This window comes from Piliocolobus tephrosceles, chromosome 14 (assembly GCF_002776525.5).
Source record: "Piliocolobus tephrosceles isolate RC106 chromosome 14, ASM277652v3, whole genome shotgun sequence".
In the NCBI taxonomy this organism is placed as follows: Eukaryota; Metazoa; Chordata; class Mammalia; order Primates; family Cercopithecidae; genus Piliocolobus; species Piliocolobus tephrosceles.
In genome coordinates, this window is record NC_045447.1 from 98521991 (window position 1) to 98537678 (window position 15688).

General features: G+C 44.9%; 1 protein-coding gene across 19 annotated transcripts in view; it reads left to right on the top strand.

The window, feature by feature from the left end:
* The first annotated feature begins 1624 nt into the window (after positions 1-1624).
* Positions 1625-15688, top strand: part of NTRK2 (neurotrophic receptor tyrosine kinase 2) — a 366376-nt gene continuing 352312 nt past the window's right edge. For 3 of the 19 annotated variants that reach the window (XM_031934033.1, XM_023229539.2, XM_023229540.2), the window contains exons 1-4: positions 1625-1888; positions 2406-2523; positions 2780-2985; positions 3474-4057. In XM_031934033.1, coding sequence (XP_031789893.1) covers positions 3846-4057 — 212 coding nt within the window. In that variant the 5' untranslated portion in view covers positions 1625-1888; positions 2406-2523; positions 2780-2985; positions 3474-3845. Of the gene's footprint in view, positions 1889-2405; positions 2524-2779; positions 2986-3129; positions 3319-3473; positions 4058-5176; positions 5262-15688 lie in introns of those variants that run through there. The other 16 variants (XM_031934032.1, XM_031934038.1, XM_031934035.1 and 13 more) reach the window with 15 other exon arrangements.

Here is a 15688-nt window from a genome sequence, read left to right on the forward strand (position 1 = left end):
GTTCATCATCTCTTACAAAGTTGTGATCTGAGAATCCTTGAAGTGATCTCTGGGACATATCTTATAGGTCTTAAAATCCAGATAGACCCACAATTCTATCAGTTAAGAAATAACTACTGATTACCAATGTGTTCTAGACACTGTCCTTGGAGGTGTTGAGTTAACAGCATGAATAAGTGGGAGGCCCTCTCTGGCCCGGTGCTGAAGCATATCTGGCTACTAAATGAGACAGAAAGTAAGGCAAGGTTTTAAGCAGTGCTATGAGCACTCGAAACACAAGGAAGATTTGAAATTTTGAAGGTGAGAAGGAGCGTGTCTGGGGGAATAATCCAGGTTCTTGCAGAATTAGAGGTTAAGAAAGTAAGATCTCAACTTTATTTTATTTTATTTATTCATTAAAAATACACATACATTTTAACACCTACTATGTCCTTGAGATATATCAATGAACAAAATAGATAAAAATCCCTGCCTTCATGGAGTGTACATTCTGCTGGGAGAAATTTAAAATATATATATGATAAGTAAATTATCTGTCCAAAAGACAAACTGCTATGGTTGAAATAGTAGAGCAGAAGTAGGGTGATTAGAAGTAGGACCGCAAATCCTAATTTTAAGTGGGAGACAGTTAGTGGAATATATTTAGAATCCAACTATAATAGTAGCATATATTTACTCTAATAGAAATTCTACAAATATTCCAACATAATTGGAATCTTGTGGTGTACAAACCACCGTAAAACTGCCTATTCTCCATACCATTGACATGCTGCAGCCACTAGGGCGCAAATGGGCCCTTTCTTAGAAAAATGGGCTGAGAGTATGGGAGTGTGAGAGAGATGTGGGTGATTACACACACACTCCTTCCTTCCCCAAACGTTCCTCAGGGGCTTCTCCACTTAAGGGGCACTGACAAGACAGGAGGAGTTTTACGTGCGTCTGAGACCAGGTCATTTTTGCCCTTGCTTCTCTTCCTTGGCACGTCCTCACCTAGCAGAAAATCGAGAGAGGCCCTGCTGAGGAGTAAACTTCAGCCTGGCCGTTCACCACTCAAAGTGTGTTACAGCCGAGTGACAGTGGTGAGACAGACCTGCTAGCCTTGCCTTCGGGACCTGCAGCAAGATTTTTGGGTGCCGTCCAAGAATTCCCACGGTAACACTCAGCGCCCAGGATCTGTACAAAAAAGCCCCACTAGATGTTTTACGTTCCCTTCGTAATATTTAATGCTTGGCCTATATCCGAGCATTCACTCTAACGTTCGGTTTCTCGATCCTTCCCATCCCCAGCCTCTACGGGTAGATCAGTGACTGTTACTATATTTTGAACGAGACGCCAACCCATTGCTCTCGCTGGAGCGGAGGATTGGCCGCCTTTTTACCCGGGCCGGACCTCGGCGAGGCCAGGCAAGCCGTTCACTGGCCCGGCAGGGACGCGCAGGCGTCGGGCGCCGCTGGTTGCGCATCTGGCGCCAGAGCGCGCCCCCAGCGCTGTGCCCGCCGCGACCGTGGCCGTGGGCTGGTGCTCCGGAGCGTGCCGGGCGCTCTCTCCCCGCGCGGGGGCACCAGAGCCCTCGGAAGTGTCAGGCACTGCGGTGCATTTTCCCAGTTCTCTTTTAAATGACTGCGGAAAAACAGATTCCGAGCCGCAAAAGGGAAGACGGATTCTCAGACAAGGCTTGCGAATGCCCCGCAGCCGTCATTTAACTGCGCCCGCAGAACAGTTACGGTTTGTCACCCGACCCTCCCGGATCGCCTAATTTGTCCCTAGTGAGACCCCGAGGCTCTGCCCGCGCCTGGCTTCTTCGTAGCTGGATGCATATCGTGCTCCGGGCAGCGCGGGCGCAGGGCACGCGTTCGCGCACACCCGCGCACACATGAACACGCGCAAGGTACGGCAGGGGAGCAAGGGCTTGGGGATGCCCTGCGTGGGGGTGGGCATCGCGGGGAGTGAAGCTACGATCTGGGAATGGCTACATCCCGACAGGTTAAAGGATGAGAGAAAATGACGCGGCGCCACACATCGGACAGGCCCGGGTGGCCACCGAGCCTTTAGAATACGCATCAGGCGCGCTCCCTTCCCCTCACATGTCTCTATTTCCCGGGCGTGTGATGGCAGAAAACGGCAGGAAAAAGACCCACTTAGAGAGCTAGAATTGTGTTTGGAGACTCCCTTCCCTCTGCAAAAGCACCAACAGGAAGCCCCTCCAAAACCACCGATCCCCAAATAGGTGGCCCGGAATGGGGGCGGTGATCCTTGGTTACCAATGCAGAACACGTTTTGGTGTTTACAACATTTATTTATTTTTAGGATAGCTTGCCCTCCCTTTTAGGCAGGGTGGGAAAGGAGAACGCGGGGAGGGAGAAGGGAGGGAGGATTCCTATAATAAGAATCAGCGCATTTTTCAGAGCTGAACCAAGCACGGTTTCCATTTCAAAAAGGGAGCCAGCCTCTACCGCGATTGTAGAAGAGACTGGGGTGTGAATTAGGGACCGGGAGGCGTCGGAGGAACGGTTCATCTTAGAGGTACCTGGATGTAAATTCACACACACACACACACACAGGCACGCGCGCGCGTGTCTACACGGCCAGGATGTGTGCGTGCGTGTGTGCGCGCGTGTGTGCACTCCCACATGCTGCTGCTGTCTGCTTCTGGCCAGTGGCACTGATGCCTCCCTCCTCCCTGCTCGCCCCCAGATTCCCCTCCCCTCCCTGGTGCTTTTGTCTGGAGGGTGTTATGGGTTTGTGTGTGTATGAGCGCGTGTGTGTTTTTGGATTTCAGACTAATTTTCTGGAGTTTCTGCCCCTGCTCTGCGTCAGCCCTCACGTCACTTCGCCAGCAGTAGCAGAGGCGGCGGCGGCGGCTCCCGGAATTGGGTTGGAGCAGGAGCCTCGCTGGCTGCTTCGCTCGCGCTCTACGCGCTCAGTCCCCGGCGGCAGGATCCTGGACCCAGGCGCCGCCGGTGGGCGTGAGGCGCCGGAGCCCGGGTGAGCAGCGCAGACAGTGCCCTCGGTCGCCTCGGCCCTCCCTGTCTCCCCCTGGGGCGGCCTCGGCTACTCCCCAGGTGGGACGTGCCGCGCCACCTGCCCGCGCCATCGGCACCCAGCGGCCGTGGCGGATTCTGCAGCATCATTCGGGGGCCCCGTCGCGGAGCCAAAGCTGCCGGCAGTCTCCGCATTCCCCTTTAAAGGGTCCTTCGCCCGGCCTGTACCATGGAATCCTGTCTCGGGGACCCTTTCCCTACCTCCCCTCCCTTGGCCTCAGGCTCGAAGAGAGAGTGGGCACACTGGTGGCTCCAGCGGCGTCCGTGCCATCGCGGGGCAAGTTGATTCCTGGGCCGGAGCTGGGCACTCATCCATCCACAGTCTCCCGGCTGGGATCGGGGTGGGGATGACGCGAGCGCAGAGGGAGAGTGCTCCAATTAGTGGTGTTGGGGGTCCTACACTCAGTCTTACGCGTGTCTGTTTGTCCTCAGCCTCGAGGTGCATACCGGACCCCCATTCGCGTCTAACAAGGAGCCTGCGCCCCAGAGAGTCCCGGGAGCGCCGCCGGTCGGTGCCCGGCGCGCCGGGCCGTGCAGCTACGGCCGCGGCGGAGCTCCGAGCGGCGGTAGCGCCCCCCTGTAAAGCGGTTCGCGATGCCGGGGTCACTGTGAACCCTGCCGCCTGCCGGAATACGCTCCGCTCCGGACCAGCTCAGCCTGTGATACGCTGGACTCGGCGCGCCCGCAGCAAGCACCGAGGAGTCAAGAGAGCCGCAAGCGCGGGGAAGGCCTCCCCGCACAGGTCGGGGAAACCGGCCGGTGCAGCGCGGGGACACGCACTCGGGCTGGCACTGGCTGCTAGGGATGTCGTCCTGGATAAGGTGGCATGGACCCGCCATGGCGCGGCTCTGGGGCTTCTGCTGGCTGGTTGTGGGTTTCTGGAGGGCCGCTCTCGCTTGTCCCACGTCCTGCAAATGCAGTGCCTCTCGGATCTGGTGCAGCGACCCTTCTCCTGGCATCGTGGCATTTCCGAGGTTGGAACCTAACAGTGTAGATCCTGAGAACATCACCGAAATGTGAGTTCCTGAAGCTTTTCCTCTTTTTTCTCCTTGCCCCTAGGGCCCGGGCTGGCCAGATGGGTAGGTTCTGGAAGTGAATGCTGTCTCAAGAGTGGGGAGAAGTCAGAGACAAGAGATGCAGGACAGGGTCATCTGTCAGTTACCTGTCTGTTTCACTGGCTTGGGACTGCTAGTGCAGAAGTGTGACACTTTAGAATAAGTTTTAAATATAGATATACATATGCCGATTATATATGTATTCCTCGTGGGAAGGAACTCACTATGCTTTTTATATTTCAAAGCTCTGCTGGGTGTGCTTTAGGCTTTCTGTATGCACTAACTTAGTTTTGGGCATTTTTGTTTCATAAAGTGCTGTGTGTATGTTGTGTTAGAAGTTCCATTAATATTCACTAGAAAAGAGGTTAAAATAATTAACTTTCCCGAATCTGTTGAAGGAAGTGACAGTCTCTCCCTTAACATCTTTTTTGAGGTTTGAGTTAACCACTTTCCCTTTTCATTTGATATATCAGATTTTGCTTAAGATGATGGCATCCAGAGATGGCCTTGAAAATGATCTGTAAGAGGAGAAGTTCTGAGTGTTGAAATGCACTCGCTCAAAAGAAAAGATGTGATCGTTGGAAGCCTAAAAGCCTGGTGTGATTTAATTTGGACTTGACTTCCCAGAGATATGATTTTGAGACCACTTGGATTATAACTCTTAATTGCCCATTGAATAATTTCCCAGGACTAGGCTGGATGATAAAGTAGTGGGTAGAACTCTGATGAATGCTGGCTTAAGCATTGGACCCCTGTATCCCTGGAAATGTTTGAGCTTGTTGTGGCTTGAAGAAACAGAACTGTGTATTTCTTTTCTCCTTTTCTGATGCTTTGTGACAAACACATTACCAAGCAAGAACTTGCCAGTCCCTTCTCTAGCTTTCCTGTGTCACCTCTACTGGGCTGTTATTGTTATTTTTTCCTTAAGGATGCTGCCATTCCATACATCTCATTAACACGAGATTTTATTTATATACGTGCAAGATTGTAAGGCAAAGTTTCTCCCAGTTTTCCTTACTGTGTTTGATACTGAGATAGGCAGCCCTAAAGTGGGGCTTGGGCTGTGGCCTTCCGGTTGTCGAGTGCGCATGCATTTTTCCTTCCACAGAAAACATACAACCATGTTTCTGCCAACGTAGTTGACCAAGATAACCTGTTTTTTACTGTAAGTAAGAGACCTTCCTAGTCTCTATTGCCTGTTCTGCTGCTGATGCTTATGGTGTAAGCCTCAGGCAGAAGGAAATGACAGCAGAGCAGAGGGGAATGTTCAAGCCTAGCATAGCTGAGACATGTTGGGAGCAGCCAACTATCGGACTGAGTCCAGGGTGCTAGGATCTCTATCTTTTTGGCAAGGAGAGCAGGAGCAAGAGCAGAGAGCAAGGGTGGATAGGGCCCCAACTGTGGTGGTCTTGGACTGGGCTGGTTGAGGCTTACCAGGTTGGTCCAAAGTTTGTGGCCTTTTGTCAGAATCTTTTGCATGAGATGGGGTGTCAGTATTTAGATGGAGGAGGCCATATGGAATTCAGAGTGCTTCTGACTGTTTTGAGACCATGGGGAGTGTCTTACACAGTTAGATATTGTTGTGTGTGTGGTGGTGGTGCTTTTGAAATTCTATTTTAGGTGATAGATGCATATAATGAAGAGAGAAATAAGATAGGGCTGATCATTTTCACTTTAACTGTTTTTCTCTTTGATAATTTTTAAGGCTATGATCTGAGAAAAAGGAAATAAAACTATCTTTAAATCTAAAAAATTATTATTTCAGACCTTCCTGATCTTAGCTATCTAATGTATATGGAATCAATTGATTTCAGCAGAGCTTTCTTATATCTGTCTTCACAATTGTTGTTGCTTCTTTTATATCTGATGGCAGATTCCTATTTTCAGCTTTTCTAAAGTAGATTTTTAAAATATTTACTAAAACGTGTGTCATAGTTATTCATTCAATCGTGGCGCTTCTAATTTCTACTTTAATTATTTTCCCTTTTGATTTGAAAACCTCTTGGGGTTGTGGGAGTGGGGAGGTATATAGGGCTAAGTGTTGAGAACAGGGAATTAGGTTAGTAATAGTAGTCTGGCTGAGTAGATGTGAGTCCTGAGACAAAGTATGTTTCTCTGCTCTATCTCAGCTTCATGTGAGCCCAGCCAGTTTGTGCCCCAGTGCCTTTATCTGTAACTCATATTACAATACTTATTTGGAAAGTACTCCATATAATTGTTTTGAATTCTGCTTTTTTGACCTCAAAATGACATCGGTGGATGCGCTTGTTTCATCTCATCCTTATATGACACAATCTGTGTTCTTTTTCTTACATGTTAATATTTTCTTGAACAACTTTTAAATTCTTGGCCAGTGGATACCAGCTACAGTTGGAACCAAATTATACATATTTTAAAACTTTGATATTAGGCCCAGTGGTATTCCTAAAATAACCTGTCGTCGTAAAGTTCTGGTTTAATGGCACGTAGCTGAAGTTACGTGCTCCTATTTTTTAAAAAATAGAAATAATGTATCGAATAAACTGTGATTAACAACACACAACTTGCTGAAACAACAGTTTACCACATCATTCAAAAATGGTGTCTCTTTTAGCATCTATATATTAAACCATCCTGCCCTTAGGGTTCTGAGAACACAAATAGCTGAACATTTAAAAAATGTATAGATTAAGAGGTAGGATCTTTTTGTGTTGTTGTTTTTACATGCATACTTTAAGCTAAGCTGACATTTTGTCCTCAGAGTCATTGAACCTATTTTATTAAAAATCTTCCCATCACAGTACCTGTTTTATATTTTTTGCTCACTAATGTGACATAACCAGATCTATATCTATCTATAGGTATGTATAACGCCTGCTCTGCATCACACTGCTAAGTGGCAGCTCCTGTTATTTGGAAATGGTTATATCACAGCAGTGTTAAAATGAATTTAAACACAGTACCAATGTCACATGCAATGGAATTCAAGAGTGAAGCCTGTTGTTGGAATTATGTAACTGGCCGTTTAAATCCCAGTTGTATTAAGTACCAAAGTGCATTGCAAAGGACAAGTTCTGTTTCAACCAAGTGGTAAAAGGCACAGTCAAAAGAAGTCACGCATTTTTTTAGCTGTGGTAAAAAAAAAAAAAAAATACATAACCTAAAATTTACCATCTTACAGTTCGGTAGTGTTCTGTATATCCATGTTTTTGTGGAAGGGCATGCATTTTTATGTTGCACATGCTTTATGAAGACCAACACGGATCTTTTTTTGAGTTTCTTCAGTGGTATTCTCTGTTTTGGGGGTAATATTTGAAACAAGCCTTATATTTTTCCTCTTAGCACAACCTAAATAGAATTTGAAGCTTCTCCTATCACAGACTCTATGTGCAATTTATTGTTGGCCTGGTTAAGCAGCTGTGATGTTGTGTCATTAATACATTGATTTTGGCCCTCTTACTTTAGTAAGCTTTGCCATTGCAATTAATTGTACTTAAAAAAATCCTGGCATTCACAAAGATTCAGTGAAAGGCATCAGTTTTTATTACTCTGATGTTTACTTCTCAGCCCCTCCATTGGGCATTTTAGAACTTTGGATCATGGCTTATATGCATTTAAGAGCCATGTATTTTAATTTGGAGCTTGGTTGCATAAGCCACACTAGACTTGTTAATAAATAAGGCAGTCTAATTTACATCATTCATTATTTAATACAACTTGCAAGCTGGAGTTGAGAACATGCTGTCTTCATAGTGTAGGTATTTACAGACATCAGCTTGGCACAACCGTGTGGAGTCTTTTTAGTTTCATACCTTCAGTCTCTGCAACATGGACACTTCCGTTACCCTGGGTAAACCGATGGAAAAGCCTTGTGACCCTTTTGACCCTACTTTCTTCCACCTCCCCTTCCATCACCCATTATTTACTATACAGGAAAATGGGTTTGATTTTTTTCTTCTCTGAAAAGTGATATTTCCTTATGGGAATTCAGAACGCTGGAGTTAAGAGAAGAGCCTGGGTTGTATGTTATTACAAGCAAGTAATGGGAAGTTGAAGCATTGTGGTCCCAGCTCCCTAGTGTCGAGTTTAGGTCTGTTTAAGGTCTCTCACTGTTTCTATCCCATAAACCTCTGTTTGTGTCTGTTTCAATATTCCCGTATAAAGATGTTTTCTAAGCTGAAGAGTTGGCTGAACAGCTGAGAGTTGAGGTCTCTTTCTCACTAGGAATATTTTGTATGATCTCTTTGACTATATCTAGGTCATAGGAGTATAAAAAGTAGAGTTTTTGTTTAGCTGGGGAAGGGGAATTGAATTTCTTTTCTCTTTTCCTTTCTTCTTCTTCTTCTTTTTTTTTTTTTTGCCTTGAGTATTAAGCAAGTGAATCCAGTTTTAACCCATTGCTCATCTTAGGGAAAAAACATTATCAAACCATTATTGAATACCATAAACTTGCCGTATCCCTCTGGCTAACTTTACCACTTCTCTAGAGAGTTTCTTGTAGGTTCAGAAGCTATAGGGTAGGATGTGACATGAAAGACCTGCCCCTTGGAACCAGGCCAGTTTTTAGTTGCTCCTGCTGCCTGTAATCAATGGGAGGATTTGAGGGAGAGACTGTTGAGGCGTGGCAAAGTTTTTACTTGTTTGATGTGTGTTTGTGAGAGAGAGAGAGAGAGGGAGAGAGAAAGAGAGAGGGAAGAAAAAAAAGCCCTGAATCTTGGATTATTTATAGTTGATCAATCATTTTTATAGTCTACTTGGTTGAGCTATTTTAAAATAAATCCCACCTCAAGCCTCAAATGGCAAAGATCTGAGCTCCACTGTGGCCTGATAATTTTAGCTCACATTCGATTGCTGATCAATCTCCATTAGAAAAGTAAAGGTCCCACATAACTGGGTGCCTTCTCACCACTTAACTGTGCTCTCTGGGGTGTCCAAAGGACTGGGTAGTCATAAATATTGATCTGGGAGATGGATGAGTGAATGTGCCCAAAGTTATAAAAATCTGGCAGAGAAAAGTAATGTGTAGATACCAAGTTTATTCTTTATGTGTTTCAAAAAATAAAAATAAAAAAGCATATCATGGAAAGCTGGAGTCAGGAGACCTGGAAACTGCATCCCAATGTCACCACTACCCAGTCACTACCCAGTCACCTGATCTTGAAGCAGCTTTTTAATGTTTCTGGGCCTCAGCTTGTCATGTGTAAACCAAGGGCTTTGGATTTGATGCTCAGACAAGTTTCTCCAGGCTCTGAAGTTTCCTGAAGCCTCGGTCATGGAGATAAGGAAGTGTATACATCAGCTGTGAAGGAAGGGGGCGATGCAAGGTGCTCTGGGTCTGGTGGTGTGTGAATTTGAAGACCTTTGGTGTCAGAGTGTTACGTGGAAATGTTTTCAGTGTCTGCTCTGAACTCCCTCAGACCATGTCTTTTTAAATGTGAGCAGCTAACAAGGCTAGTGGCATGTAAGTACTGGTCTAATGAGTCTAAGGCCACAGGGTCAGTGTTCATATGGGTCACTTAGAATCGGAACCTTAGAAAGAGAAAGGGCTTTAGAAATGATTTGCTTCAGCCTCTTCTTTCCAGAAATGAAGGGCAGTGAAGAAAGTCGCCCAAGGTCAACTCATTAACAGCATGGTGGGAACTAGAAGCTCTTTCTCTTAGCACCCAAATGAATGCTGGGGGCCTTTGCTTTAGGGTGCCTCCCTCTGCTCTGTGTTCTCAAACTGAATGCCTAATTCTGGCTCACCATTTTATTAGGTTGGTGCAAAAGTAATGGCACTTTTTGCCATTACTTTTGCACCAACCTAATAGAACCACCATAAATGGGGAGACAAGGTTAACATGACTAAGTCTGTGCAAACTCATCTCTGTGAGAGACCAAATAATTAAAAAGTGCATGAGCTACTGATCTGAAAGCAATCATCTTATCTTCATATAGGAAGAAATATATTTTCTGTTTAGCTTACTCTGTGTGTGTGTGTGTGTGTGTTAAATTTCAAGTGTTCCTCTTCTTCAGGCAATTCATACACAAAAATTGAGCTTCAAAGAAAAGCCTTCATGAGTTGGCGGCAATGAGGTATGCTAACCTTGTGCCTGCTGGGCCATCTTTACAGATTGGGGTTGGAGGAGGGGCAGAGCAGACAGAGTGAAATGAAGGCTGTTGCCCCTGGAGTCTTTGCCACAGTCGGGGGTGCTTATGTAAGTGGAGAAACCCACAGCCCTTTCCACAAGGTCTGTGTTAGCTCCCCTGAAAGACCTGTGGCAAGAGAGTACTTATTCTTCCCCGACTTCTCTCTTCTCCCTGACTTCTCAATGCCTCAAGACTGATGACCAGTCTCAGTGACTGAGCCAGTGAGCAAACTTCAGGATTATTGGCTCCCGTCCAAAACTCATCCAGCTACCATTTTATATTTGTTTGTGTTCTGCTCTGAGACCTTTCCAGGAAAAGCACCCTTCTGAGAGATATTTTTGGTTGCATGAAGGTTTGCTCCCATGGGACGTGAAGGGCCCTTTACAGACATCCGCTTATTTACGTTTACAGCCTCACTCTTAAGAAGGTGGGGAGGTTTTGGCAGCCTCTGAGGGGCTGTCAGGTTTATTAGTTTGCCAGGGCCCCTTGGTAAAGCAGAGCATAATTAGGGATAGGATCCTATCTAATGTCTCACTTAGGACTCTGTCTACTCCAAGCTTGTTGCCCAAATTTGACCTCGAGAGCCTAGGAGAGGTCTAGAGACTTGAACTCATGTTCACAGGTTAAATGTTATGCAGTGCAAAGGACGTGGGCTGGTGCTTCATCTTCTGTCTGCCCCACCCCCCATCCTCTTCTCCTGTTCAGCTCCTGGGCAGTCTGATATATATTGTGAAGAGATAAACGATTTGGTTTCCTTTGGTAATATGGCATCTTCTTGTACAAAATAAAACTGTTGATAATCACACACCACTTAGAGTTCCTTTTTTATGTCAAATAAGGACAAATTGCTACTTAGCACCCCATCCTTTCCTGTAATCTTCATATCCCAAGAATTGTCTACACACACATACATAGACACACACCATAATGTATGCGTGTGCCGTGTTTTTATCAATACATAAATCTGTGTATAAAACTCTGTTATGTGTGATTTGTTCAACTTAATTATCTTGAGTTGTAAACTTTTCTGAATAATTGAGAATGTACTTTCCTAAACCACTGTTTTAGTTTTGTTTTTATCATTCTGGATTTCTCTTGGCCAGGACCTGGTTGGGCTGTCTTCTTTGTGAGAAGTACTTGAGTGTTAGTGCATTGACCCTGTTAGCTGACCTGGTGGTCACTCAGAGACCCACTGTGTCTCTCTTCTGGTTCTTTGATCTCTTCTCAACATAAATGAACAATGTAAACGAGACTGAAAGGTATTGGAATTTTGGTTTCAACCTCTGCAGTGTAGTGCAATTTAAAAAGAAAGAATCTTCTCGACGCTAATCTTTGTAACAAGAGTTGTTTCTACTTAATGTACTCCAGAGTCCCTTGCTGTGAGGTGGCAGAGGGGCCTATGCCCAAATTGCCTGACTCTTGCTCACCGTGGGGCAAGTGACCTCTCTTTTCTGGGCTTGGCTTATTCCTCTGTGTGATTCATGTGTAGGGGTGGAGGGTGCCGGGCAAGAGAGTTTGACATCATAGGCCCTAGATTCCCCGGTAAGGTGTGACAAAAAAACACACGACTACAGCGAAAAAAAAAAAAAAAAAATCCAAAACAAGTGTCTCTCTCCAAAGAACAGAACAAAACCCCGAACCAGAACACTCTTTTTAGTATTTACTCCCAATTTTATTTCAAAACCCTGCTGCTATCACCCCAAACTCAAAGAATGTTATAGATGATGTTGCTCCTTGGATATTTCTTGTGCGCGTCCGGTGCTATGGCCCGAATGTTTGTATTCTCCCAAAATTCATATGTTGAAACTCAGTCACCAGGGTAGTGGTGTTGAGAGGTGGGAGTTGATTAGGACATAAAGGCAAATGGGGTTAGTGGCCTTATAAAAGAGATTCCAGAGAGCTTGTTTGTCCTTCCTGCTATGTGAGGACACACAAAGAAGGCGCCGTTTATGAGGAATGGGCCCTCACCAGATATCGAATCTCCTAGAATCTTGATCTTAGACTTCCCAGCCTCTAAAACTGTGAGCAATACATTTCTGTTGTTATAAATTACCCAGTCTAAAATATTTTATTATAGCAGCCCAAATGGACTAAGGTACATGGGTTTGGCCCTTTCTCTTTGCAACTCTTCAGCCTCCTTCTGTTTCTGGTGGTTCTTCTCCCCTTCCCCTCTGTTCCCAAATCACAGACATACATATACAAGCAATCATTTGGCTGGAAACCCCTTTAATAGATTGTAAAGAAATCTTGGCTTGTGTACTTTTTTCTGCTGGATGACCTGAGGGCAGACCGTCATTGTTTCAACTGAACCTGACTTGATAAGGTTAACAGTCAGAAAGGAGACAAAGTATAGGAACCTGGTATAACTGAAAGGAGCCCTGGTCAGGGAGATAGGATTTGGGATACCCACTGTCTGACAGTATCGGGGTCTGGGATCTTGGTTGAGCTACTTGACCTCACCAGCCTGAGTGATTTCATCTTGAATCTGGAGGCTGCGACTCCCATGCATGCTACTCCTTGAAAGACTCTGTGGTTCTGAATCAGTCAGCCATGGACACTAGTGTTTCCTTTTCTGTTCTAGAATTCACCATTGTCTCCACTCCAGGGGCAAACCAGAGTCTGCTTCAGTTCTTTTGGTGGCTAAATAGCAGAAACCCAACCTGTAGGTTTTCTTTAAGTCCAGCTCTGCCACTGAGGCTGGAAGGTTTTGCTGGTCACCAGCTTCCTGCCATCCTGGGTGGCAGCCCTTCTGTGGTTTCCCACTAACAGAAACAAATTTTTATTTTTTCCCTGGGATTAGTGTTCAAGACTTTTTCAGCCCATTCCTGGCCCACTTCTGTGGATGACGCTCTGGCAAGTTTTGTAACTGACCTTTTTGGTTAGTTTCTGTTTTCTGTGAACCCAAGAGCAGAAGCTTTCACGGACATCAAATCTTATTTTTCTGCTCATCAAGTTGTCTTTTCATCTTGGTGGAATAGTTTGTCACATTTCCTGATTGTCATGTGGGTGAGCCGCCATCATGCAAACAGTAGTTCAGTGTCACTAGTGTTATTGAGGACATGGAGATGTCCAACCAGTAGGGTACTCTGCAGAGGCAAGGAGCCCCTGCACAGCTTATATCTAGCAAGAGACAGATGCATACACATCTAAACACTTCCAATGGTGGGAAACATTGATGTGTAGATGGGATGTGAGCAATTCCCAATCCTTACTTCCTATGGTGGCAGTAATCCAACTGAGTTTCATTATTTTCTGTCAAATGAGTTTTGGTATTCCTGGGGCCACCTTCACTCATACTGCATTAGAGTAAGCTGCAACTTGCATCTGCAACCAGTTACGATGGAAGAGCTGGAGCGCCTTTCAGCTGAAGCTAATCACTGAACCTCTTGGCTCATCCTCTTAAGCTTTTTTCTATCAGCAACTTTCCCTCTCTCACATATCGGTATTTTCTGTTTCTATTGTTCCACATTTTAAGATAAGAATTGAAGCAGGTTCATGTTCCTCCCATCTTAGAAAAGTTTTCCTTTAGCGTGATTCCTTCCCTCTCCTTCTGATCCTGACTGAGGTAACTCTCCCTTCAAAGCCAGATCTTGGAAGAGTGATCTGTATTCATTATGTCTATTTTCCTATCTCCTATACCAGTCCCATTCCACTGTTTTTCAAACTCACTCCACCATAGTCCCCAGAAGCCTTCATGGGCCATATTCCTCGTTCCTTATCTTACTTGACTTCTTAGCAGAACTTGGCTTCATTTCTCACTCCCTCCTTGAAACATCCTTTTCCTTTGGCCTTGGTGTAACCACATTTTTCTTGTTTTCCCTCTATCTCGCTGCATGCTACTTGTTTGCTTTATTTGTTGGTTCCTTTTCTCTGCTCTTAAAAACAGACCTTAAAAGTTGATGTCCCTTGGGATGGTGTCCTATGGCTGCTTCTCTTCCTGGGCTATCTCTGGGCTACATCACCCTCACCCATTACTTATGTTATCTTCTTTGTGCTAATGATTTCCTAATCTGTTTCCCATCAATTATCAGTGAAGACCTTTGGAATCATGTATGCAATACCTCTCAGATACAGGACAGTGTCACACTTGTCATTTCTAAACAAAACTTTTCATTGTTGCCCCAAACCCATTGCCAGTGTTCCCTATTGTAATGGATGGCACCATTATCCAGTCAGTAATACAAGCCACAAAATGTGACTCTTCCTTCTCTGTAACCCCTATACTCATTCACGTATTATGTCTTGTCAATCCAGTTTCCTAAGTATTTCTTAAATCTAATTTTTAAAATCTCCTTTGACATTATTCAATCATTCTTTCAACAAATATTGATTGGGGTCTTCTCTATGTTAGACACTAGCTAAGTACATGGGATATGGTGAGAAAAACTGCCCTGGTCTCTTCTTACCAGGATTGCAGTGTGCGGGGGTGGGGGGCGGGGAACAAACATCTGATAAGTACTTACATAAAAACAACACAATTCATGCCATCATCATCCTTGCCTAAAATGCTGCCATCGCTTCCTATTTCACATCCCTGCCTCCAGTCTTGTCCCCTCTTTACCCATGCCACACTGTAGCTGGAGTGGTCTTTCCGAAATGCTGATCTTATCATGTTGCTGCTTATAATTACCCTCTGGCTCCCGGTGTCTCCTAAAATAATGCCTAAAGTTGTTTATTTTAGTTTTAGTTTTTAAAAAATAGAAGAAAATTGTCACTATATTGCTATATAAAGAGGCATATAACTATTACATGGACCAGAATGCACAGATCAGCATAACAGTCTTTTTCTACACCAGCAGCTCTATAAAAAAGAACAAATTATAACTGGAAGCTTGCTTGGTGATCTTGGAATTAGAGCAAGGGCATTTAATTCTGCATTTAAAACGTTAAGTGGCATTAAGCTAAGCTTGCCTGAGGCATCCATCTCCATAATGGGAGAGCCTTCACAAAGGGAATGTAGAACTTGAAGTACTTTGGCCCAGACTTGTATCCCCTGGATGGACACTCCTTTTCCTCTCCTTCATTCACTGCCCAGCACCAATGCTGATTGATGCATTCTTTCTTTGGGAAGGTTAGTGCTTTTAACCAAGGCTTCTCATGCCTGGGAGCTTTTCAGATTCTTTAAAGTGATTTTGCACATCTTCTCTCTGAAATGCATTAACTTTATTGTATGGAATTTAGCTGGTAATTTTAGTTTTTAAAATAATATTTGAAAGTGATCAGAAATGCAGGCGGCACAAAGGAGTGTACCATGAATACACTTTGTAACTCTTGTTACAAAGAGTGTACCTTCACTCTGAAGAAGGTGGGGAGGTTTTGGCAGCCTTTGAGGGGCTGTCAGGTTTATTAGTTGGCCTGGGCCCCTTGGTAAAGCAGAGCATAATTAGGGATAGGATCATATCTAATGTCTCACTTAAGGCTCTGTCTACTCCAACCTTGTTGCCCAAATTTGACCTCGAGAGCCCGGACAATTCCCTCCCACCA